This window comes from Erinaceus europaeus, unplaced genomic scaffold (assembly GCF_950295315.1).
Source record: "Erinaceus europaeus unplaced genomic scaffold, mEriEur2.1 scaffold_581, whole genome shotgun sequence".
In the NCBI taxonomy this organism is placed as follows: domain Eukaryota; kingdom Metazoa; phylum Chordata; class Mammalia; order Eulipotyphla; family Erinaceidae; genus Erinaceus; species Erinaceus europaeus.
In genome coordinates, this window is record NW_026647658.1 from 52,721 (window position 1) to 79,412 (window position 26,692).

At 38.4% G+C, this 26,692-nt stretch overlaps 1 protein-coding gene across 1 annotated transcript in view; it reads left to right on the forward strand.

Moving 5' to 3' along the window:
- Positions 1 to 24,643, forward strand: part of LOC132536408 (AT-rich interactive domain-containing protein 2-like) — a 74,171-nt gene extending 49,528 nt beyond the window's left edge. The window contains exons 4-6 of the mRNA XM_060184213.1: positions 14,096 to 14,229; positions 18,372 to 18,590; positions 24,521 to 24,643. Of these exons, the coding sequence (XP_060040196.1) occupies positions 14,096 to 14,229; positions 18,372 to 18,590; positions 24,521 to 24,606 (439 nt within the window). The 3' untranslated portion in view covers positions 24,607 to 24,643. The remainder of the gene's footprint in view (positions 1 to 14,095; positions 14,230 to 18,371; positions 18,591 to 24,520) is intronic.
- Positions 24,644 to 26,692: the final 2,049 nt, after the last annotated feature.

The following is a 26,692-nucleotide window of genomic DNA, read 5'->3' on the forward strand; positions in this document are numbered from 1 at the left end:
AGCTCACATTCTGTGGTCATATCTAGGAATGTTCTAGACTACACCAATTGCTGGACCCATATTCCTCAAGTCGTCGAGGATTTGGGACTTGGGCCCAACTTCCTTTTTTTTTTTTTTTTTTTTCCTCCCCTTCTAGAGTACTGGTCAGCTCTGACTTACGGTGGTGGGACTTTGGAGCCTCAGGATGAGAGTCTCTTTGTATAACCATTATGCTAGCTACTACCCCCGCCCAGCTCTGGGAAAGTCATAACCATTATCTTTTCAAATTTCTGTTTGCCATGGTTATTCCATCCTTGAGGAATCTAATGTCATACAGGACTTGTGTTGGATACTACTATTATATCTTATTTGATCATCACTCACCTTTGACTTTATTTCTTTAAATATGTCTGCATGTTTCTGATATATTCTGTATCTGATGAACTTGTTATTATTTAAGCTGCTTAACACTCACGATAGTTTGTAGTGTGTTTGGTAGTCTTCGTTTATGACACTACCATCATTATTTTATTTTACTATTCAGAATACTTGGGTGTCTCAGCTGAGGCATTTTCATGAAAAAGAATTTGTAATCAGTAGATGCGGACATGTAACTACTAAGCTGTTTCTTAGACTCTTTAACTTAATATTGAGATTTTCTAGGAGAACGTTAACTTTGATTTTTTAAATTATATTTCAGCCTTAATTCCTAGACACTTAAAATATTTTCATCCAAGTTATGGTACTTGAATAAACAATATATAAAGTGACAGATGATTTTTACATAAAATCTTTTTGCATAACCATCATGCTATCTTCCCCTCCCTTCAAAATCAAGTATTTATCTCCTTGTCTGCAGAATGTATTTATGGATAGAAAAGTAAAGCTGTTCATTCCTTGTAATTTTGTAAAACAGTGCTGATAATATTGTATATTAATTCATCATTGTTGAACAAGTTTGCATTTTCATTACTATCCTCAAAAGTGACAGGTTGTCCCATCACTGTATAAAATGTCTGACCAGCAGAAACAGAAGGATGAATATGGGATGATCTCACTCTCAGGCAGAAGTTGAAAAACAGATCAGAAGAGAAAACACAAGTAGAACCTGGTCTGGAGTTGGTGTATTGCACCAAAGTAAAAGACTCTAGGGTGGGTGGGTTGGTGGGTGGGGGAGAATACAGGTCCAAAAAGGATGACAGAGGACCTAGTGGGGGTTGTATTGTTATGTGAAAAACTGAGAAATGTTATGCATGTACAAACTATTGTATTTACTGTCGAATATAAAACATTAATCCCTTAATAAAGTAATTAAAAAAAAATGTCTGACCAGGGCTCGGTGGAAGAAGTGCTGGGACTCATAGGTGTGAGCTCTAAATTCAGACTCTGGTGTCATGTGTGCCAGAGTGATAGATGGATGCTCTGTGCTTGCTCATGGGCCAGCACTCACCCTCTCCCTCTCCCTCTCTCTCCCCCTCCCCCTCCCCCTCCCCCTCCCCCTCTCCCTCTCCCTCCCCCCCCTCTCCCTCCCCCCCCCTCTCTCGTAGTGTTTTATGTTTGACAATCATTTAAATGTAATATGTAGAGTTAGCATACAACTTAGCAACCCCTGAAGTATTATTTTAAAAATTTAAAACAGACATTCAGCCACCACGTTATATATAGGTATTCAGTCTGAAAAGTTTTACTTCTAAGTAAAAGATCACATTGTATGATCTGATTTAAATGTATTAACCATAAAACCAACCCCAAAGGTAAAGAAGCCAGTTATTACCAGGGCTGGGGACAAGGTAAATGGATACAACTGTTTAATGGGTACAATTTTTTTTTTCATGTGTTAATGATATTTACTTAGAGTTGGGAGAGCACAACTTTCTGGGTGTTTTAAGTACTGTGGGATATAACACTTAATCACTGATTTTTATGTTAATTTCACCCTAAGAAAATTAGTAAAAGTCATGTTGTTGCTTCTAATTGGTGTTGCCACCTTGGTGCACTTGAGGATAATACTCCTTTAAATTGCTATTACTTTACTGCATAAATGAACCTTATTCTATAATTTGCATTCTTAGTGATAAATAGAACTGAAAGTTGAGTGCTTCTCATCCCTGTACAGTTCCCTGTGTTCACAGTGTTGGTGTATGTACACCTTGTATATCAATGCTTTTATCTGACTCTAAAGAGGTTTCAGTAGGCACTTAAGCTAGTATTTGCTTTTCCAGATCCTGTCATTGATATTATATGATGCTATATCATGCCATTTGATAAGTTTCGTTTTTAATAGTCTCTTCTATTTTTCCTCTAATTATCTGTGAAGAGGTTTCATCTTAGATTACACTCTTCTTGACAACTGAAAAATTGTGCTCGTTTTATTTTATTATTATTACTGCCACTGGAGTTATTGTTGGGGCTCAGTGCCTGCACAACAAATGTACTGCTCCCGTTGGCCTTCCCCCTCTCCTCTTTTTTTATGACATAGGCAGAGAAATTGAGAAGGGAGAGGGGAGAAAGACAGCTGTGGAGAACTGCTGCACCACTCTACAGGTGGACCTGAGGCCCAAGCCTGCATCCTTGTGCATGCTGATTTCTATGCTCAGTTGGGTCACCACTGCCTAGCCCTGTACTCATTTCTTTTATGAGAAATATAACTCAACAGGCTAGACCTTGAATCTGATTTATGATTATTCACTTTGCATTTGGAACGATTTTTGGAGTGGAAGTATTGATAATTGTGTTGAGATTTGGTTGTTCATCAAACAGGTTACTATTTTGTTCGAAAGAGATTCTTGGCTTCAGGTGCATTATGCCACCACTGTAGGAGTCTTATTCTTGGCCACATAGTGAACTTCACAGACATGGGTTGTTGAATATGATCTGTGCATAAAATCTTGTATCATCTGTTTGACTTTTTTTCCTTTGTAAAATGTATCTCAATCCTCCATACTTACAGATTTGTTTATCTCAACAGTATTTATATTCTCCATCACTGGAGCCATTCAGTATAACCTTAAATATTTTAATCTGTGTAGTGAGGTTTGGTACTATTTTCATCAACATTTTTATACTTACGTGAATAACTTTTCAAATGGCTATATAATTTTGTGAGCTGGAAATTATAAATAAATATAATAGCAATAATGTACAACTACAAATTTCTTTCTTCCTTCCTCCCTTCCTTTCTTTTCTTTCTTTCTTTCTTTCTTTCTTTCTTTCTTTCTTTCTTTCTTTCTTTCTTTCTTTCTTTCTTTCTATATGATAGGACAGAGAGGTTGAGAGGGGAAAAGGAGATAGAGAGGGAGAGACCTGCAGTACTTGCTCGTGAAGTTTCCCCTCTGCAGATGAGGAAGAAAGGTCCTTGTGCTGATGACATGTGCTTAACAAAGCTCCAACAACTACAAATTTAGTCAAGTAAATAGCAATTTTAAAACTCTTCTGAGTATAGTTAAGATGAACTCAATACTTTATAGTCCTTGTAGCATGCATTTACCAAAAAAAAAAAAATGTTCTGTATCACTAAACGTATCACTGGCATTTGACGCCTACATGATTTCAGTGCTCCTGCTGCTTGGCTGGTTTTCTTTTACTTTATTTTTTCATTACCACCAGGGTTATCTTTGGGGCTTGGTGCCAGAACTAAAATCCACTGCTCTCTGGTTTTTTTTTTTTTTTTTTTCCTTTTTCTTTCTTTGTATTTTCCCTGATAGATAGAACAGAGAAATTGAGAGGGAGAGCAGAGATGCAGAAGGAGAGACAAAGATTGTGAAGCTGCAGGGGGCTTTTTTGAATTAAGTTTGTTCTGTTTTTGTCTGTAGCCCTGTTCCATCTTCTCTGAAGCTTCTTCAGCTGTGGACTGGTGGCTAGACCACTTGAGGGCTCTTGACCCTGCTGTAATAGAATACACCCAGTTCAAGTTTTACCTTTGCATTTCCTTGCCATTCTTTGCCTTCCCTTTCCCTTTCTTCTTCCCCTTCCCCTTCCCATCTCATTCCCTCCCCTCCCCTTCCCTTCTCCATTCCCTTCCCCATTCCATCCCATTTCTTCCCCTCACCTCCCCTTCCCTTCCTTTCCTTTCCCTTTGAACCTTCCATTCTTCCTTCCTTCCTTTTTTGTTCTCTGATTTATTTTCTCTATTTTCTCTTCTTTGTTTCTTCAGTCCCACCTATGAGTGAAATCAAAAAGTATTAGTCCTTCTCCTGACTTGCTTCACTTACCATGATTTCTTCAAATTCCATTCAAGATGTGGCAAAAGAGATGGCTTCATTTTTAATAGCTGAATAGTATTTCATTGTGTGTATCTACCACAACTTTCTTTTTTAAAATTTCTTTATTGGGAGATTAATGTTTTACATTCGACAGTAAGTACAATAGTTTGTACATGCATAACATTTCTCAGTTTTCCACATAGCAATACAACCCCCCACTAGGTTCTCTGTCATCCTTCTTGGATCTGTATTCTCCCCACCCCCCCCACCCACCCAGAGTCTTTTACTAAGGTGCAATACACCCCAGACCAGGTTCTACTTGTGTTTTCTGTTCTGTTCTTCTCAAGATTGTTTTGGAAATTCTAGGTCTTTTCTGGTTCCAGATAAACATTTGTAGCATTTGTTCTGTTCTCCTACAAAATGTGGTTGGGATCTTGATAGGGATAGCATTCAATTTGTAGATGGCTCTGGGTAGTATATTCGTTTTGATGATGTTAACTCTTCCAACCCATGAACATGGAATATCTTTCCACTTCTTTTTCAATTTCCTTTGCGTCTTTTTCAATTTCCTTTTCAGTATACAAGTCTTTCACTTCTTTGGTTAGGTTTACTCCTAGATATTTTATTGTTTTTGTTGCTATACTAAAAAGAATTGATTTCTGGATTTCAGCTTCTTCTAACTTAGTGCTTGCATCGAGGAATGCCACTGACTTTTGAATGTTAATTTTGTAGCCTGACACCTTACTGTATTGCCTGATGATATCCAAAAGCTTCTTGCTGGATTCCTTAGGTTATTCTATGTATATTATCATGTCATCTGCAAATAGGGAGAGTTTGACTTCTTCTCTTCCAATCTGTATGCCCTTAACTCCTTGGTCCTGCCTGATTGCTATGGCAAGAACTTCTAACACTGTTGAATAGTAATGGTGATAGTTGGCAGCCCTGTCTAGTACCTGATCTGAGGGGGAAATGCTTCCAGTTTTTCACCATTGAGTATGATGTTGGCTGTAGGTTTGCTATCAATAGACTCCACTATCTTCAGGAATTTTCCATCTATTCCCATTTTTTGTAGTGTTTTGATCATAAAGTGATGTTGTATTTTGTCAAAGGCTTTCTCTACATCTATTGATATGACCATTTGGTTTTTGGTCTTGCTTTTGTTGATGTGGTGGATGATGTTGACTGATTTACATATATTAAATCATCCTTGCATGCCTGGGATAAACCCCACTTGGTCATGATGAACAGTCTTTTTAATATACTGCTGTATCCGGTTGTAGAAGTTTGTTCAATATTTTAGCATCTGTGTTCATCAGAGATATTGGTCTGAAGTTTTCTTTTTTGGTTGTGTCCCTGTCTGCTTTTGGTATCAAAGTGATGTTGGCTTTATAGAAACTGGAAGGGAGTATTCCAGTGTCTTCAATCTTCTGGAAGACTTTTACAAGTAGAGGTATTAGTTCTTCTTTGAAGGTTTTGTAGAATTCATTTGTAAAACCATCTGGTCCAGGACTTTTATTTTGGGGAAGGTTTTTGATAACTGTTTCAGTTTCATTAGCTGTGATGGCCTATTCATGTTATCTACTTCCTGTTTAATTAATTTTGGAAGTTGGTAGGTATCTAGGAAGTCGTTCGTTTCTTCCAGGTTCTCTAGCTTGGTGGCATATAGTTGTTCATAGAAGCCTCACATGATATGTTGAATTTCTGCAGTGTCTGTTGTGATATCTCCTCTTTCATTTAGTATCTGATTTATTTGGGTCTTCTTCCTTTTTGTTTTGTGAGTCTGGCTAAAGGTTTGTCGATTTTGTTTACTCTTTCGAAGAACCAACATTTACTTTCGTTGATCTTTTGTATGGTTTTCTTATTTTCAATGTTATTGATTTCTGCCCTAACTTTAGTGATTTCTATTCTTCTGTTTGCTTTAGGGTTCATTTGTTCTTCCTCTTCTAGGTCTTTCAGATGTGCAGTCAGGCTGTTCATTTTACCACAACTTTCTTAATCACTCATTTTTTTCATTGGTTATCTGTGTTACTTGGGGTATTACAAATAATGCTGCAGTGAACAGGGGCACATTGGCTACATATTTTTGTGTTCTTTGAGTAATTAACTAGGAGAGGAATAGGCAAATTACATAGTAGGTCCATTTCTAATGGTCTGAGGAGTCTCTCTTTACCTATTGGGACAGGAATCTGGAGAGGCAGGTCTCCAGGACACATTGGTGAGGTTATCTCCCCTGGCTAGGTTGGCATCCTGGTAGCATCTGGTAGCACCTGATGAATGAAGAGTTAAGATATAAAGCAGAACAAATTATTGGCTAATCATGAACCTAAAGGCAAGAATATTGCAGATCTGAGATCTCCATTTTAGAAAAAGCTCGTAGGTGTATTTGAAAGGGCCCATGACTTTACTAGTTTTTGCTTGGGTCAGACATCTAATATGCAGTTGGAGTCAGGTTATTATCTGGGGAGATGGTGTCATAGTTGGAAAAAGGACTAGATAGCTGGATCAGGGTCAGGGAAGAGAGTAGCTGTCAAATATGGGGAAACTATATAAATATTGTTAACTGTAAACCCACCAGTGTGATCTGGGCCCCGTATTCAGCACACAAGCCTGTGTAACCTCTGCATCCCTGTAGGTCTGAGCTCACATTCTGTGGTCATGGCTAGGAACATTCCAGGCTGCACTAATTTCAGGACCTGTCTTCCTCGAGTGCCAGAGGATGTGGTCCAACCTCCCTTTGGAGAATGGATCCTTCCTTACCATTGTTGATCCACATTGAGGACAAGGTGCTATACGGCTCCCCAAAGGGGTCCATTCTGTTGTTCCTGAAGGAGATGACCAGTTACAGTGGAGAGAGGGATCTGTTAGAGGTCTAGGCCCATCATGTCTGTGTGGGACCCCTGGGCTCCCTGACTAGGGCCCCAGGTGATGGGGTGGCCTGATAGTGTAGATAGGAGAGTTAGGCATATGACAAATGTACAATCATCTCTGCAACAGAATCACATGATGAAAGGAGGATTTTCCTCTTTTTTAGACGCGTTCTTTAAAAATTTCTCCTTTATTTAAAATGTAGACGAAGTGTCTTGTTTCATTTTGTTTTCCAGATTATTTGTAAAATGTTGCTGATCACCTAGTATAGGAAAAGTGAACAAATTGTTTTTCTAAATATAATATGTGAGTTTAATGTCACTAAATTGTATTGAAGCATTTATTACTGTATTTCACCAATAAAATCTTCCATCTTGAGTGTGCATGTGTGTCTATTTGTAGTAATACTTTTTGTTCCTTTTTTAAGTTAATGTTCATGGGTAAACTCAGGACCTTGCGTTTATTCAGTAAATGATACCTTTGAGCACCCTCCCACATATACAGTGCTACAGAGTGGTCTGCTGGGTCCAGTTGTTCCATATATTTATTTTATTGGAGGAGCATAACACTACTCCACTATAAATGGGCAACCCTGGAGCTGTCCACGGTGCTCCTATGTGTTGCCAAATTTAACTCCGGGCCTCATTCATGTTAAAATACACTTAGTAAGTGGTCTCCTACTCTGTAATATACTTCCATTTTCTAGTTTGCTTTTTTTAAAAAAAAAGTAATTTACTAGGGAAATTATGATTTACAAGACAGTTGTTACATGAGTTCAATTTCTCATCTCCCCATGGTCTAGTATTTATTTATAGACTTCCACCTGCAATTTTAGGAAATTTGCTGGAGTTTTTCTAAATTTACAACTTAGAGAGAATGTCTTTCTCTGCAGTTGGAAATTTTACATTGCAATGGCAATATCTGTTGGAAAGTTCAAAATAATTTACTGTTTTTCTTATTTTTAAAATTTTTTTACATATTTATTTATTCCCTTTTGTTGCCTTTGTTATTTTATTGTTGTTGTTATTGTTATTGTTATTAATGTCATTGTGTTGAATAGGACAGAGAAATGGAGAAAGGGGAAGACAGATGTTTTTTGTTGTTATTGATATCATTGTGTTGGATAGGACAGAGAGAAATGAAGAGAAGAGGGGAAGACAGAGACATGGAGAGAGAGATAGACACCTGCAGACCTAAGTCACTGCTTATGAAGCGACTCCCCTGCAGGTGGGGAGTGGGGGGCTTGAACCGGGATCCTTACTCCGATCCTTGCACTTTGCACCACCTGCGCTTAACCCACCATGCTACCGTATGACTCTTTTAAAATCTTTTTTCTTATTTTTAAACACGTTTAAATTGTGAGATACACTCAAGACACTCAGTTCTTGTACATATATGCACATCAAACCAAGAAGAAAAAAAAAGTAAAACCACACCAGTGCCTTTCAAGCCTTTTGTATTTCTTTATTAGCTACATTTCTCTACACAGATATAAACCCATACTATTTTATTTTTTAAAATGTTTTTTTATTCCTTTTTGTTGCCCTTGTTTTTATTGTTGTTGTTATTGATGTTGTTGTTGTTTTATAGGACAGAGAGAAATGGAGAGTGGAGGGGAAGACAGAGGGGGGAGAGAAAGACAGACACCTGCAGACCTGCGTCACCACCTGTGAAGCGACTCCCCTGCAGGTGGGGAGCCGGGGGCTCGAACCGGGATCCTTACTCAGGCCCTTGCACTTTGCGCCATGTGCACTTAACTTGCAGCGCTACCGCCTGATTCCTCCATGCTATTTTCTTTTCTTTTTTAAAGTATTTATTTTATTTTATTTTTGAGAGAGATGCAGAGAGAGAGAGTGAAACACCAGAGCACTGCTCATCTCTGGCTTATGGTGGCGTGGGGGATTGAACCTGGGACTTCAGAGCCTCAGGCATGAAAGTCTCTTTGCATAACCATTATGTTATCTACTCCTAACCCCCATGCTATTTTCCAGGTATCCCTTACTGACTTTCTTCCTAGTTTTACCACATACTTGTCTACTACTCAAAATTATATATTTAAATATCGTTTGCTTGTTTGTGACTTTCATATAAAGGACTTAGAGTCTTCTGAAATTATTTTTGCATGGCAGTTATTTCTGTTTTTATCTCTGTTAACTTTCTTTTAACTGTCGTATAGCATATATATTTTTTAATGAATAGAGCAAGAAGCACTTATTAAAATAAAAGTAAACCTAACAATACAGAGATATAGTTAGAGGTGATTACCAAAAGAGGGGTAACATACTATATTATATTTACTGTATGAATATTCACTGATATTCTGCCCTGGATATATACAAAATATGTGGGTGGTTTCTGGGCTTTTGCTCATGTACATGTCTAAGTATTAATGTTCCTTCACAGGCTATTTATTCTTTATATACATTAATATTTTTATTTCCCTGTACCAGAATTTCTAAAAACTTTATTTTTTTTTAATTGATTTATTCCTCCATCTAATCTGAATGGCAGTCTAGCAGTGTTGTTTTCGACGGGTTATGTCGTTTTCGCCGGGCTGGCTTCACGGGCCGGTAACAGACGACCAGGGACTCATGGTTGAGCTGTAGGCAGTATCTCTTTATTCATGCAGGACGCAGCACAATCTAAGCCGAGCTAATCTAAACTCAAGTACTCTAAAACTCACAATGCTGTCTTTATATATACTTGCCAAGTAGGTGGAAACAGGATGTGACATAGAGAGGGTGGAGAGAAAAGTGACTGGTGAAAATCAGAGTGTGACAAAGAGAGGATCAGGGTGGAGCAAAAACATACCATGAAACAGTGGGGATTGAACCAATGCCCTAGAGGGAGGGTAGTGCTTGTTAACAGTGGTTATGTAAATAGAATGAAGTGGTTATGTAAATAGAATAGTGTTAAGCAGGGGGGATTTAAACCAAATGAAACAGAAGGAGTCTCATGCATACCAACATAGCAGCATATAGTAGTCTTGTTTGAAAGCCTTTCTCATTGAGCACTCGATAGATATCTTGCCATTCTTTTCTGGCCTGTAGTGTTTGTGTGTAGAAGTCTGCTGCTAATCTTATGGGTTTTCCTCTGTAGGTGACTCTTTGTTTTTCTCTTGCAGCCTTCAGGATTCTTTCTTTATTCTTATTCCTTTCTATTCTAGTATGATGTATCTTGGTGTCTTTAAGGCTGGGTTAATTCTGTTTGGGACCCTCTGGGTTTCTTGAACTTTTTTTTTTTAATTTACTTATTTAAAAAAGGAGACATTAACAAAACTGTAGGACAAGAGGGGTACAACTCCACACAGTTCCCACCACCAGATCTCCGTATCCCATCCCCTCCCCTGATAGCTTTCCTAGTCTTTATCCCTCTGGGAGCATGGACCCAAGGTCATTGTGGTATGCAAAAGTTGGAAGGTCTGGCTTCTGGGGCCCATATTCAGCACAGGAGCCTTTGTGACCTCTGCATCCCCATATGTTTGAGCTCGAATTCTGTGGTCATAGCTAGGAACAATCTAGGCTGTACTCATGGCGGGACCAGTCTTCCTTGAGTGGCAGAGTAAGTTGACCCAGCCTCCCTTCGGAGAGTGAGGCAGTCTCTACCATTGTTGTTCCACATTGAAGGCAAGGTCCTGTAGAGGCCTGCAAGGGGGTCCACTATGCTTTTCCTGATGGAGATGACCAGTGGCCAGTGAGAGTGGATTGAAGGATCTGTTAGAGGTCTAGGCCCATCACCTATGTGAGAATCCAGGATTCCCTGACTAGGGCCCTGAATGACGGGACGGCCTGGTAGTGGCCAAAATAGCCATCATTAAAGTATGCTGGTCTGTTGTCCTTACCCAGCTTTTGTAGTCCTTACTCTATCTGACAAGGTTAGCCTTGGAGTGATTGAGGGAAGTGAAATAGGAAGTAGTTGAGGAGGGTATCTAGGTCTAAATAGAAATTATTTGATTAAGTACATTATGGTGTCTTTTTTTAGGTCTGCTTGCTTGCTGCACTTATTGAGTCACTACAAACTACTGTACACTTTTAGTTTAAGGTATATGGTTTCCCCTAACTTATGGATATGTATATATATATATACACACACACACACACACACACACACACACACACACACACACACACACACGTGTGTTCTTCTCATGGGCCCTGTCCTATATCTAGGTTCTATGGCTTTGTTAGGAAGTGCAGCATCCAAAATGGAATTACAGAGTCCTATGAGCTAGGAAAGGTCTCACCTGAGTAATGGACTGAAGGGTTGGCTTTCCAGGCCTGGCATCTCTGGACACAGTTCAAAGTGAAACATGTCGAGGTGGTACTGATTGCATTGATTTGGTTGAGACCAGCAGATACAGTGTCAGATGGCATGAATGGAGAGTAGCAGAGAAGGAAAACAAGCCCCACCCCAGAGGTTCCAGGATTGGGTGAAATAGGGCTTTTATAGAGAAGGGGGAAGGTTCCTGCTGTCTTAAGGTTTAAGAAGGCAATAGATATTGTTATAACCATGTTATTTGGAAATTCGGTTATCTTTGAAAATCCCATGGTTTGAGTTTGGTATATCATACAACATCTCCCCATGGTTTATGCCATTTAATGCTATTTACAAATAGCTGTATCTAATATACAGATAAGACCAGTTGCTTCTAGCCTCCCAGGTCTAAGGTTATAGGTGATTTAATATTTCAAAGAAAAAAGTCATTATTAGAAATGTATTAACGGGGTTGGGCAGTAGCACAGTGGGTTAAGCACAGGTGGCACAAAGCACGAGGGCCAGTGTAAGGATCCCGGTTCAAGCCCCCGGCTCCCCACCTGCAGGGGAGTCGCTTCACAGGCAGTGAAGCAGGTCTGTAGGTGTCATTCTTTCTCTCTCCCTGTCTGTCTTCCCTTCCTCTCCCCATTCCTCTCTGTCCTATCCAACAACGAATGGCATCAACAATAACAGTAATAATAACCACAATGAGGTTACAACAACAAGGGGAAAAAAATGGCCTCCAGGAGCGGTGGATTCATGGTGCAGGCACTGAGTGAGCCCCAGCAATAACCCTGGAGGCAAAAAAAATATGTATTAACAATTTAAGTCCACTGTTGAAATACCAGGTTACCAATTTGAAACCTTAAGTGCTTATATTGAAGGACTATATTCTCAGAGCTGGGGTCTGTGCACCAAAAGTTTGAGATATTCAACCTTATTTTCCTTCTCTTATTGATTAGTGATTTATAAGACTGTAACTTAATAGGAGTGTATATTAGTACCATTCACACCACCAAATGTCTGTGTTCCTACCCTTACTCCCCGATAATAAAACTTAAGATTTACCCTCACTCTCTACCAAGAGTTTTTTTAATTTGGCGCAATACTCCAAACTGAGTCAGTTTTGCTTTGCGTCTCCCTTTCTATTCTTCTTTTGCAATTTCTGCTTATGAGTGGGATCATCCCATGCTTGTCTTTGTCTTTCTGACTTATCTCACTTAACATAATTTCTTCTAGCTCCATGCAGGATGGGTCAGAGAAGCAGAGAAGGTGGGCTCATTATGCTTAGCTGAGTAGTATTCCATTGAACATATATATATATATGTATAGATATACATATATATATATGTATATATATATATCACAACTTTCTCAGCCATCCATCTGTTGTTGGGCATGTGGGTTGTTTCTAGGTTTTAGCTATTACAAATCGTGCTGCTATGAACATAAGTGTACACAAGCTTCTATTCTGCACAGCAAAAGAAACCATCACTGGAATAGACTTCTCACAGAATGGGGGAACCTTTTTTTATATTTTAAATTTTTATTTATTTATTGCATAGAGATAGAAATTGAGAGGGAAGGGAGGAATAGAGAGGTTGAGAGATAGAAAGACACACCTGCAGCACTGCTTCACCACTTGTGAAGCTTTGCCTCTGCAAGTGGGGACTGGGGGCTCCAACCTGGCTTTTTGCACACTGTAACATGTGCGCTCAACCAGGTGCGCCACCACCCGGCCCCAGGAACATTTTTACATGCCATATATCAGATAAGAAGTTAACAACCAAAATATATAAAGAGCTCAAAGTTTTTGTCGCTATAAGTCCAATGTACTATCCATTTCACCACAGAGCTACCTTGAGCTCACCAAACTTAGTAACAAAAAAGCAAATGACCCAATCCAAAAATAGAGGATCTGAACAGAATATTCACTACAGAAGATAGACAAAAGTCCAACAGACATATGAAAAAAATTTCCAGATTCCTGTTTGTTAGAAATGCAAATAAAAACAGCAATGAGATGCCATCTCACTCCTGTGAGAATGTCATACATTAAAAATTACAGGAGTGACAAATGTTGGAGATGTTGTGGGGACACATATATTTCTGTTTGTGTAGTGGTGTGGTCTTTTGGGTAACATGGAAAATCGCTTTTATAGGCTGATGAAGCATCTCATTTAGTGCACTTACTCTGACATATATGTTACTCATGCTCCCACTCCCACCTCCTTGATGAAGCTTTGGGAGCCTTAAGCACACATGGTACAAAGCACAAGGACCACAATTCGATCCCCCAGCTATCCACCTACATGGAAGTTGCTTTATAAGTGGTGAAGCAGGTCGGTAGTTGTCTTTCTCTCCCCCTCTGTATCTTCCCCATCTCTCTCAATTTCTCTCTGTTCTATCCAATAATAATTTTAAAAAAAGAAAAAAGAAAAAGTGGCCACCAAGATCAGTGTATTCTTAGTGCTGGAACTGAGCCCCAGTGGTAACCCTGGTGGCAAAAAGAAGGAGCAGGAGCTTTCGTGGTGTACTGTCTTTTCTTCTCTTCCTCTTTCTTATGTTTTTGTATCTATCTCTCAGAAAAAGTTGACCCATTGAAGTCCTAGTAATCACCAAAGGAAAAATGAAAAGAACTGCTATATTAATTGTTCTGCAAGAATTAATGCTGAAATGACTATTCTATAACAAGAGTTTGGTGTATTCATTAGCATTTTTTAATTGAGAGAAAGAAAAGGTATGTGTGGTAAGACCATCTATTTTAAAATATCTCATGTGTTTTTCTATTTCAGTTACTTAGAAAAGTATGAGAAAGTTCATCATTTTGGGGAGGATGATGATGAGGTACCACCAGGCAATCCAAAGCCACAACTTCCTATTGGTGCAATTCCATCTTCCTACAACTACCAGCAACACAGTGTATCAGGTAATGTCGATGGAAGTTAACAGATACAGATCCACAGTTTTGAATATGAAAAATGGACATAGCCTATGAATTAACTCCTTACTTTGCACACAAGAACAATTAAATCCTTGGGATAATACAACTTTGTAGAGATTGAAGATCAGTGTTGAATTGGATTTAGGGCCCATTTACAGGCTACAGGAACTTTTTCTTTTTCTTTTTTTTTTTTTAATTTTTTTAAAGGTTTTATTTATTAATTAATGAGAAAGATAGGAGAGAGAGAGAGAGAAAGAACCAGACATCACTCTGGTACATGTGCTGCTGGAGATCGAACTCAGGATCTTGAGTTAGATCTTTAGCTTGAGAGTCCGATGTTTAACTTAATCCACTGCACCACCTCCCAGACCACTCTTTTAATTTTGTTTTTATACTTTATTTATTTTCCCTTTTGTTGCCCTTGTTGCTTTTTATTGTTGTAGTTATTGCTGTTGTTATTGATGTCGTCATTGTTGGATAGGACAGAGAGAAATGGAGAGAAGGAGGGGAAGACAGAGGGGGAGAGAAAGACACCTGCAGACCTTCCTCACCAGCTGTGAAGCTTATCCCCTGCAGGTGGGGAGCCAGGGGTTCAAACTGGGATTTTTAAGTTAGGTCTTGCGCTGTGCACCACTGCCCTACTACCGAACTTTTTCTTTTGTTGGCTTGTTTTAACAGCACTGCTCTGCTCTGGTTTCTGGTGGTTGGGGCCTTGGGCATGAAAGTCTCTTTGTAAGACCATCATGCTATTTCCCCTGCTCTGTAGGAACTTTGATAATTATAAATACTTACAATTTCAAGTTATGATGTATCTAATTGCTTTGATTGGTCAGTTTAATCAGACTCCTCACTGAAATGAGGAGAATGGGCCATTAGGTCTAGGAAAGCAAGGAGTACTCACTGTTGACTTTCTAGAATTTCAGGGATTCCTAGCAACAGAATTTCTCAGAAAGGTTTCTGATAATTTTACTGTTTTACTATCTTGCTACCAGGAGCAATGCATTTTTTTTGTTTGTTTTTCATTAAAGTCTTTTATTTTTTACCATAGCACTAGTCAACTCTGGCTTATTGGGGTGGGGGTTGGAGTGGGGGTAGGGACTGAGCTGTGACCTGGGAGTCTCATGCATGGGAGTCTCTTTGTATAACCATAATGCTGTCTCCTCCACCCATAACGACTATCAAAGGATCTGTAATTAAAGAAATAGCAGTATTCAAATTGCAAATAATTTACCTGAGAATTTTATGACAGAATGGACAAGTTTTAACAGGGCTTAGTACCTCTCAGGTTGGAACTGTATGAACTAGGAAGAAATCTCTGAAAAGGTCTCTCCTTCAATTACCAACTTTCGCCTTAAGCATGATATGTGTCATTTTCAAGAGCTTTTTCTTGTTTTATTTGTTTACTCATTTTAATGAAAGTCACTAGAGTATACAGCTTAGTTCTGGTATATAGTGGTGTCAAGCATTGAACCTGGGACCAAAAGGTGAGAGCCTGCTGTGCAGCCACTATCTTACCACCCCAACTTCAAGTGTACTTTCTTTTTAAAATTTACAGTTTTCTAGGTATTATTCTTCTTCATTGGTACAAGTCCCAGTTTGTTATAGGTAAGTTTAGATGTAAGCTCTTTTACTTGTGGCAATATCACTAATTATTATTTTTTGCTTTTACTTTATCCATTTCAACATTTCTTTCATGTTGAATTGGACTCCATATTTCTTCATCCTTCAATGTGTAGTTACTACTCCAAGAACTGAGTTAATGGAGAGTATTTGAAGTCACTACTTGATGTTGTAAATGGTTTTATTCTGATAATATAAACTATAATGAATTATTAGGTGGTACCTGTTTTTGTTTTTTTTTTTAATTTTTTTTTTTAACCAGAGCACTGCTCAGCTCTGGCTTATGGCGGTGTGGGGGGTTGGACCTGGGACATCTTAGCCTCAGACATGAAAGTCTTTGCATAACCAGTATTACCTATTCCTAAAGTCTAATGACCACTATCTAATCCAGGTAAATATAGAGTATTCCTACATTGAGTCATTGTACTACTGTCCTTAAAGTGCACGTTCCAACTCTGTGTATTTCTATTTCCTTGGATGATGGAGCAGTGCAGTGATATCTATCCCTCTTTTCTCTCTGTCTCCTCTCTTTCTGTATGCAGAAGAAAGAAAAACCTCCATAGGAGCAATAGCATTGTGTATGTACAGGACCGCAGTGCTACCAAAAAAGTTAAAAATGAAAGAAAAGGGAGTTGGGCTGTAGTGCAGTGGGTTAAGCGCAGGTGGCGCAAAGCACAAGGACCGGCATAAGGATCCTGGTTCGAACCCCGGCTCCCCACCTGCAGGGGCGCTTCACAAGCGGTGAAGCAGGTCTGCAGGTGTCTATCTTTCTCTCCTCCTCTCTGTCTTCCCCTCCTCTCTCCATTTCTCTCTGTCCTATCCAACAACAACAACAACAACAATAACTATAACAATAAAACAACAAGGGCAACAAAAGGGAATAAATAAATAAAATAAATATTAAAAAAAACAACATTAAAAAATGAAAGAAAAATACTAAAACTTCTTAGGACACAAAGTATTAATAAAAATGTAAAATTTTGTTCTTTGAAGATACTATTAAGGAAATAAAAAAAAAATAGCAAAATGCTGCCGAGGGGAAAATATTTCAAAACACATCTCATATATAAGTGATTTGCATTCATAGTATTTAACATTGATAGTATTAAATAGTTACAAGGATGGTGAACAATAGGAACTCTCTGTACAATGCTAGTGAAAATGCAAGATATTAACAGCTACTTTGTAAAAATAGTTTATTACTTATGTTATTTTACTTATGTATGTCACAGCTAACTCCTCAGGAGAAATGACTATCTGCACAAAAGTCCTGCATGTAAATGTTCATAGCAGTTATGTATCTGAGTACCCCAAACTGGGAGCAATCCATGTGTACCTGAGGTAGTTAACAGATTAATAAATTGTGACAATTGCTACAAAAAGGAGCAAAGTACTGATAGAAAAACACCTGGAAATTATTCTGTTAAGTGACAAAATTCAAATGCCAAAAGATATATAACTATAAATCTTATTTGTCATTTTGAAATTAAAGAACACCATTGGAATAGAATTAGATAAGTGATTGCCTGGGTAAAGGCAGGAAAACTTTGACTACAAAGAAGTGAACTTTGGAGTGATGAAAATACTTTATTTTTTCTTTGTGGTTAATTTTAGATACTATAGTCATCAAAACTCATAGAGAACTAAAAGTTATAAATTTTGCCATATTAATTATGTCACGATAAACTTGACCTAAAAGAGGAATAATTACCCTGTAATTAGATCAAGAAGGTAGGATAGTATGTCTTAAAAAGTTGAAAATTTTGGGGCAGGAGTAGATATGCAATGGTTATGCAAGGAGCCTCTTATGCCTGAGGCTCCATAGTCCCAGGTTCAATCCCCCGTAAGCCAGAGCTGAGCAGTGCTCTGATTAAAAAAAATTTTTTAAAATTGAAATCAATACAAAATTTCATAGGAGGCTCTCTCCATGGCTTATAGTGTATGACAGTAAAAAGTTTAGAATATTTTAATTTATGTAGTGGTACAATACTGTTTTGGTAGTGATCCTCAAGAAAGGATATACATAACTTGTGTATGCAAATGTTTTTCAAGAATGTAATTTTTAAAAAATATTTATTCCCTTTTGTTGCCCTTGTTGTTATATTGATGTAGTTATTATTGTTGTTGTCATTGTTGGATAGGACAGAGAGAAGTAGAGAGAGGAGGTGAAGACAGAGAGGGGGAGAGAAAGACAGACACCTGCAGACCTGCTTTACCGCTTGTGAAGCGTTTCCCCTGAAGGTGGGGAGCCAGGGGCTCAAACTGGGATCCTTAAGCCCATCTTTGCACTTTGCTCCACCTGCACTTAACCCGCTGCACTACAGCCTGACTCCCAAAGAATGTAATTTTAACTCAAGGAGTTTAGAAAGTTGAACTCATTTATCTCTTACTCAGTTTATATTTTGCAATAGAAAACAACTTATTCTCTGTATTTAGAAGTTTTTAACCATACTGCTTGGTGTACTTGGTATACTTAATTTACTTAAGTTGTTTTTGTTTTTTGTTAGATTATCTGCGTCAAAGTTATGGGCTATCTATGGACTTCAATTCGCCAAATGATTATAATAAATTGGTGCTTTCACTGTTATCTGGACTCCCGAATGAAGTGGACTTTGCTATTAATGTATGCACTCTTCTATCAAATGAAAGCAAACACGTGATGCAACTCGAAAAAGACCCTAAAATCATCACTTTATTACTTGCTAATGCTGGGGTGTTTGATGACAGTAAGTTTTAAGCTGAACGTAATGTTTTATCATTTTATAAAAATGTTAAAAGGTTTTTTAACATTTTTAAAGAAGAAAACATATTAGTATATAACATTCTTCATTTGCTTTTATTATGTTAAATGTTCTTTTCAACATTGTAATTTGCTAGCCTTAGACATTTAAGTAGTCACTTAGTCTGACTAGAACTTTTGAAATAAAAAAATTCTAGGGTTCTTATAGAATGATATGAGTGTCTTGATTTGAGAAAATTGTTATACAGAATTCTAATGAAAAAAACCAAGACTTGGGAAAAAAATCATTTTTGAAGCATATTTTTGTTGCTGACTATTATTTCTAATTATTTTTATTAAAGCTTATCTTACTTCTTTCACATGTAGAGAGATAATTTCATATATGAGATAGAAAGGACACTGAAAGCTTGTTTTAAGGTTCTAGCAGGGGAGCACAGCCACTCCTATACTCTGGACCGAATGCTGGTCTGTCTGATTGTGGAAGGTCATCCTCTTGAACAGTGCACGCAACTTTAGGAGGGGCGCACATGCAATGTGAGGGAGCAAGGGGGCACCTGCCTAGCCAGCCAGATCGGCCCACTCAACCATGATAATAAATAGGGTGACAGATGTTGCAACCAGATCACCCTCCATGTCCATGAGATAGAAAGGGAGAGAGAAGAAAAGAGAAGAGAATCATGGAACCACTCACTTAGTATCAGAATGAACCATGCAAGTCCTGTGCTCCACCATTTGAGCTGCTTGACGACCATTTTTTTTTATAAGTAAATTCAATTTTATTATTATTATTAATCATTAGAGGGAAAGAGACAGAATGATACCTGCAACACTGAGTTGTCACTCGCAAAGCTTTCTTCGCCCTGCAGGTGGGGTGGGGTGGGGGGAGGTGATGAGGGGGCGAACCCCGGTCTTTGTGCATTGTAGCATGCCATCAGCCAGGTGCACCACCACCTGGTCCCTTGACTACCATTTTTATTTTTTATTTTTTTTATTTTTTTATTTAAGAAAGGATTAATTAACAAAACCATAGGGTAGGAGGGGTACAACTCCACACAATTCCCACCGCCCAATCTCCATATCCCACCCTCTCCCCTGATAGCTTTCCCATTCTCTATCCCTCTGGGAGCATGGACCCAGGGTCATTATGGGTTGCAGAAGGTAGAAGGTCTGGCTTCTGTAATTGCTTCCCCGCTGAACATGGGCGTTGACTGGTCTGTCCATACTCCCAGTCTGCCTCTCTCTTTCCCTAGTAGGGTGGGTCTCTGGGGAAGCTGAGCTCCAGGACATATTGGTGGGGTCTTCAATCCAGGGAAGTCTGGCCGGCATCCTGATGACACCTGGAACCTTTGACTACCATTTTTAAACGAACAGCTTAATGTTTGCATTTGACAATATGCTCCCAGAATAATCAAAGTAAGATTCATCAAAGTGTCAATCCTTTTTTTTATTTGTAGGGTTTGCTGGTTATAATTTTGTTTTTAATAAATCTTATTTTCTGTGAAATCTCTTAATAAGTCAAGGTCACTATTCTGACCAAGTAGTTCTTTAATTGTCATTGGATTTGTTTATTTTGTCAGAGATTAAACCTATAGCCTCATATGCAAAACACATCCTTTACTAATGATGTACCCCTAGCAGACATGTTCATTGCAGTTTTCCTTTTTTTTTTTATTTTATTTTCCCTTTTGTTGCCCTTGTTGTTTTCCATTGTTGTTGTAGTTAATATTGTTGTTGTTGTTGTTGTTATTGATGTCGTCATTGTTAGATAGGACAGAGAGAAATGGAGAGAGGAGGGGAAGACAGAGGGGGAGAGAAAGATAGACACCTGCAGACCTGCTTCACCACCTGTGAAGCGACTCTCCTACAGTTGGGAAGCCGGGATCTTTAGCTGGTCCTTGCACATGCCACATGCGCTTAAGCCACTGCGCTACTGCCCGACTCTTTCTAATGACTTATTTTATTGAGTCCCTATGAGAGAGAGTGGGAGATTGAGAGTTTCACATGAAGCAGAAGGGGTGGGGGACACAAGCTAGGGTACCAGTCATGCAGGGGGTTGAGCCAGGAACTTCAGGCATCAGAGTCATAGTGCTCTGCCACTTGAATCATCTCTCTAGCCTCATACTGAAATTATGTGTATCCAACTGGAAAAATTTTATAGATTCATGATTTTATTTTTAGCCACCAGAAATTGCATACCTATGTGATTCTACCACTCCCACTCCTGGCAGACTTTTTTTTTTTTTTTTTTTTTAAATAGTATGAGAAACAAGGAGAACAAGAGAAGGAGAAACACCACAGCCACTTCACTTCTTCTGAAACCTTTCTATGTGTGGTGTTATGTGTAGTGACCAGGGACTGGATCCCTAGTCCTTAATGTGTGGTAAAGCGTGACTACTGGATGAGCTATCTACCTACCTGCCCTGGAGACTCACAACTTCTCCTCTTTAAATAACTGTACCTTTGCAGATTAGTTCATTGTTCTGCAGACAGTTTTCAGACAAATTCTCAGACCCAATTAGATTTAAGATTATATAAGTAGAACTCCTTAAAATCACACTTTATATGAAGACAACTGTGAAATAAGCCTGATAAAAGTGAAAATTAATGTCTTACCCTACCTAGAACTATTGACTATATGGTAGAGGGACAACAGCTGGTACTTCTAGTTTGTGTAATAACTTTGGAGATAGAAATTTGATACGTTTCTCCCCCCCACACACTTTTATTATTATTTTTAATACGGAGCGCTCACATGATGCTTCAAACCAATTCTTTGACTTCTTATATCCACATTGGCTTTCAAAGATACCTTTCATGGGGGCTAGGCAGTGGTGTTCCCAACCGAGTGCATGAGTTGCAATGTGAGAGGACCTGGGTTTGAGCGTCCTCTCCCCCCTTCACCCACAAGGTGTCCTTCATAAACAGTGAAGCAGGTCTGCAGATGTCTGTCTTTCTTTTTTTCTTTTTTTTCCTCTCTCTCTTCTTCTCTTTCTCTCTTCTTTCTCTTCCTCTTTCTCTTTTCTCTATCTTCCTTTCCCTTCTCAATTTTTTTTCTATCCAAGTAAAGAAAAAGAAAGAATAAAGAAAAAATGGCCACCGGGAGCCATGGATATGTAGTGCTGGCACCAAACCCTAACAATAACCCTGGTAGCAGTTAAACAAAACAATAAAACAACAAGGGCAACAAAAGGGAATAAATAAAATAAATAAATAAATAAAAAGATTTTATTTATTAATGAGTGAGATAGGAGGAGATCAAGAGAACCAGACATCAGTCTGGTGCTGCCAGAGATCAAAGTCAGGACCCCAGACTTCAATGTCTAACACTATCCATTGTGCCACCTCTTAAGACTGCAGTGGAAATAACCTTACCATTTTTTTAAAATATTTATTTTATTTATTTATTCCCTTTTGTTGCCTTTGTTGTTTTATTGTTGTAGTTATTATTGTTGTTGTCATTGTTGGATAGGACAGAGAGAAATGGAGAGAGGAGGAGAGAAAGATAGACACCTGCAGACCTGCTTCACCGCCTGTGAAGGACTTCCCAGCAGGTGGGGAGCCGGGGTTCGAACCGGGATCCGTATGCCGATCCTTGTGCTTTGCACCACCTGCGCTACAGCCCGACTCCCAACCTTACCAGTTTTTTTGGTTTTTTGTTTTTACCAGGGCACTGTTCAGCTCTGGTTTATGGTGTTACGGGGGATTGAACCTGGGGCTTTGCTAACCTCAGGCATGACAGTTTGTTTTGCTTAAGAAGATTAACTTTTTAAGAATTACATTTTATAAAAACTGGTTTTTCTGTTTATATTTGCTACCATAAACTTTTCTGCATCCCCAAAGAGGCTTTTATTATAGAATTATTCTGGTGGATGACTGAAATAAATGCATATTCTGTCACAACTTAGCAGTTCTATGATACTGCTTTACTATCTGGTGCCATGACTGTCAATACGACCTAGCAAAAAAGTGAACCTAATGCGGATTGATACACCTGAGCCTTTGTTGTGGGACGTGGGGGCAGCTGTTCCAAATGGATCGTTTGACTTTTCTCCTAAAATAATTCATGAAGGAACATGAACAAGCTATATAGAACTTAAACTATTCCTGATAGGAGCTTTCATTTGTGAAAATTATTTCTAAAGATTCACTTGTCCTATATCATTTGAAATATAAATTACAATTATATGTGAAATTAATATGAAGATTTAAAATTACGATGTTTAGCTAGATTTTGTTTGACTTTTAATATTTTCTCCTCTACAAATGAAACTGAGTGCAGTGTATTCTTCATTGTTTTCTCCATTACTTGTATCATATTATGAAAATGAGCTGTGTATTTTCAGGTTACAGAGAAAACTTTATAAATGTTACAGTTGAAAACTATACAGAAGTTAACCATAACTTCTAATTACTGCAAGTAATTTTTTTTAATTATCTTTATTTATTTATTGGATAGAGACAGGTAGAAATCAAGAGGGAAGGAAGTGATAGGGAGGGAGAGAGACAGAGAGACACCTGCAGCCCTGCTTCACCACTTGTGAAGCTTTCCCCCTGCAAGTGGGAACCAGGGGATCAAACCTGGGTCCTTGCGCATTGTAACATGTGTGCTCAACCAGGTGCGCCACCACCTGGCCCCCACTGCAAGTAATTTTATAGTATATCTTTTATTATTGTTGTTAGTATTAGTAGTAGTAATTTTTTTTTTTGTGACGAGTCTGATTGCTGGGGCTTGGTGCCTGCATGACAATTACATCTTTCCTGATGTCTATTTTTTTTAAATTTTTTTATTATTATTTATTTTCCCTTTTGCTGCCCTTATTTTTATTGTTGTAGTTATTATTGTTGTTGTTATTGATGTCGTCACTGTTGGGTAGGACAGAGAGAAGTGGAGGGAGGGAGGGAAGACGGGGAGAAGAAGACACCTGCAGACCTGCTTCACCGCTTGTGAAGTGACTCCCCTGCCTGCAGGTGGGGAGTCAGGGTTTTGAACTGGGTTCCTTACGCCAGTCCTTGCGCTTTGTGCCACCTGTGTTTAACCCGCTGGTCTACCACCCGACCCCATGAATAGTGTATCTTAAAATATACATACATTAAAAGATTTCTTTTATTCTATATGATGGAGGTAGAGTTTTGATGAGATGGGCAGGGAGAGAAAACCGTCCTGCTGCTCTGGTGTAGGTAGCACTGAATCTGGACCCAGGAACTTCAAGTGTGCAAGGGTATATATCTTAGGCTTTAGCCTTTTTTCTGTTTCCAAACCTGCTGTTATTAAGAAGTGAAATGAAAGAAATAATCTAGTTTTTTTTTTAATTTTTATTTATAAAAAGGAAACACTGACAAAAACCATAGGATAAGATGGGTACAACTCCACACAGTTCCCACTACCAGAACTCTGTATCCATCCATGCCCTGATAGCTTTCCTATTCTTTGTCCCTTTGGGAGTATGGACCCAGGGTCATTATGGGGTACAGAAGGTGGGAAGTCTGGCTTCTGTCATTGCTTCCCATTGAACATGGGCGTTGACAGGTCAATCCATACTCCCAACCCGTCTCTCTCTTTCCCTAGTGGGGCAGGGCTCTGCGGAGTGGGGCTCCAGCACACATTGGTGGGGTCGTCTGTCCAGGGAAGTCCAGTTGGCATCATGCTAGCATTCTGGAACCTGTTGGCCAAATAAAGAGTTAACATAGAGAGCTAAACAAATTGTTGACTAGTCATGAACCTAAAGGTTGGAAAGATTCATATGAAGAGTTGGGGGGGATCTCTGTTTTGTAGTAGTTAGTAGTCTTATTTTAGTTATATTCCAAAGAGCCCATGGCTATACTAGTTTTGTTGTTTGTTTTCTGAGCTGACATCTGGTATGCAGGTGGACCTAGAAATAATCTAGTTTTTACTGAATATGCTATTTGTTTCTTTAGCTTTAGGATCCTTTTCTACTGTGTTCGGAGAAGAATGGAAGGAGAAGACTGATAGAGATTTTGTTAAGGTAAGTTACGTAGATTAAACTATTGATCCATCAGTTCTATGGAGCAAAGGGTCAGATCTAGTAGTTGCTCACATTAATGTTTTCACCTCCATTCTTATGTGTAGCATTATCCATAAGGATACCTGTTAACTAAGCTGAGTAATAAAAAACTTACAGGATACTGAAGACAGTAATAAACTTATTTTACGATACATTGCTTTCTGAAAAGTCTATAGCAAACGCTATAGTTAGGACTAGTTGGATTGACAGTGGATTTTAAAAATTAATTTCCTAACTAAATAATTTTGTCACCAGGATTATTGCTGGTGCTTAATGCCTACATAGCTCCACCATCCTCAGTGACCATAATTTTCTTTCTTTTTCTTTTTTGATTTTCCCCTTTTCATTCTTTTTCTTTCCTTTTGCCTTCTCCCTTTCTCTTCTTTTTTTGATAGAGATGAGAGTGAGAGGGAGAGAGACTGAAGGAGAGATACTTATAGTACTACCCCACCACTTCTGAACTTCACCTCTGCAGGTGGACACTGGGGGCTTGAACCTATGCCCTTGGATATTTAGTTATTTATGTAAGATTATATTTCTTTATTAATTAAGAAAGATAAAAGGAGAGAAAGAAAGAACAAGCCATCACTCTGGTACATGTGCTGCCAGGGATTGAACTTGGAACCACACACTTGAGGGTCCAAGGCTTTATCCGCTGAGCCATCTCCCAGACCACTGGATATTTATTTTTATGTATATTCTGAAATGTACAATTTAGGAATTAAATGAGGATGCAGCCTTATCAGATCCTCAAAAGTTTATATGATTCTAAAGTAATTAATAGCCGTTAGTTTGAAGGAAAACACCAAATTATGTGTTTGAAACTTTAAATTGTGAGTTTTTAGTAAGAAGCTACAGAAAGCCTAGATTCCAGTTCTGGGTTATAGTTCTCAACTCTTCCTAGCTTAGAAGTAACTGGGATTTTTTGTTTGTTTTTTAATGACTTATCTCCCTCATGACATGTTATTTGTGTAGAATGTGCACATTAAACATTATCATGTAATTACATTGAAAAAAACTTTTTTTAGTCTGGTTACATGAATATTGTAGAAAGTATTTTTATTTATCTAAATTTTGGTACTATCCACTTTTAACTCTTAAAATATTTACTTATTTATGTATTATTTTTAGGTTAGAAACAGACATCAAGAGGGAAGGGGGAGAGAGAAAGAGAGAGACACCTGCAGCACTGTTTCACCGCTCAAGAAGGTTGCTTGAACCTGGCTTATTGTTCATAGTAACTTGTGCTCTGTCAATTGGCCACTGCCCTGACCCTCCATTTTAATTCTTAAAATACCCCCCCAACACCATAATTTGTAACATTTATGGATGTTACTCATTTAAAACATAAAACATTAAAAAGCTATTACATTAACATTTGATTTAAAATTTATCAGTATTAAGTAGAGTTTTCCTAGGAATATTCACCTAATGAATCGTGAAATTACAGTTTGTATCAACTATTAGATTGGAAAAGTCATGATGCATTTTTGCATAGAAAAACACATCATGACTTCCAGCAGCCCAATAGTTCAGCTGAAAATTTTTTATAAAAAAAGGTGTTAGGTGAATATTTATTAGTTACATTATAAATAAGAATATTTTTCCATCAGGGTTATTGATGGGACTCAATGCCTGCATGACTCCATTAGTCCCTGTAGCCATGGTGTTATTGTTTGAGAGAGAGAATAACAGAAGAAGGAGAAAGGAGAGGGAGGGGTAGGGAATGAGAAGAGAGGGAGCGGAGAGAGAGCATTTTAATACTGCTGTGCTGCTCTTGAAGCACACCCCCCACCCCCTGAACCCAGGTCCTTGTGATGAGTGTGCTTTATGTACCAGGTGTTTAAGTATTGCTAGTCTTTGGTTTGAATTAATTGAAATGATCATTGATCAGGTTTTGCTAATCCAAACATCTGAACATTTTACAACTTTTTAAAAATTTTATTATTATTTATTTTCCCTTTTGTTCCCCTTGTTTTTTATTGTTGTGGTTATTATTGTTGATGATGATGTCGTTGTTGGATAGGACAGAGAGAAATGGAGAGAGGAAGGGAAGACAGAGGGG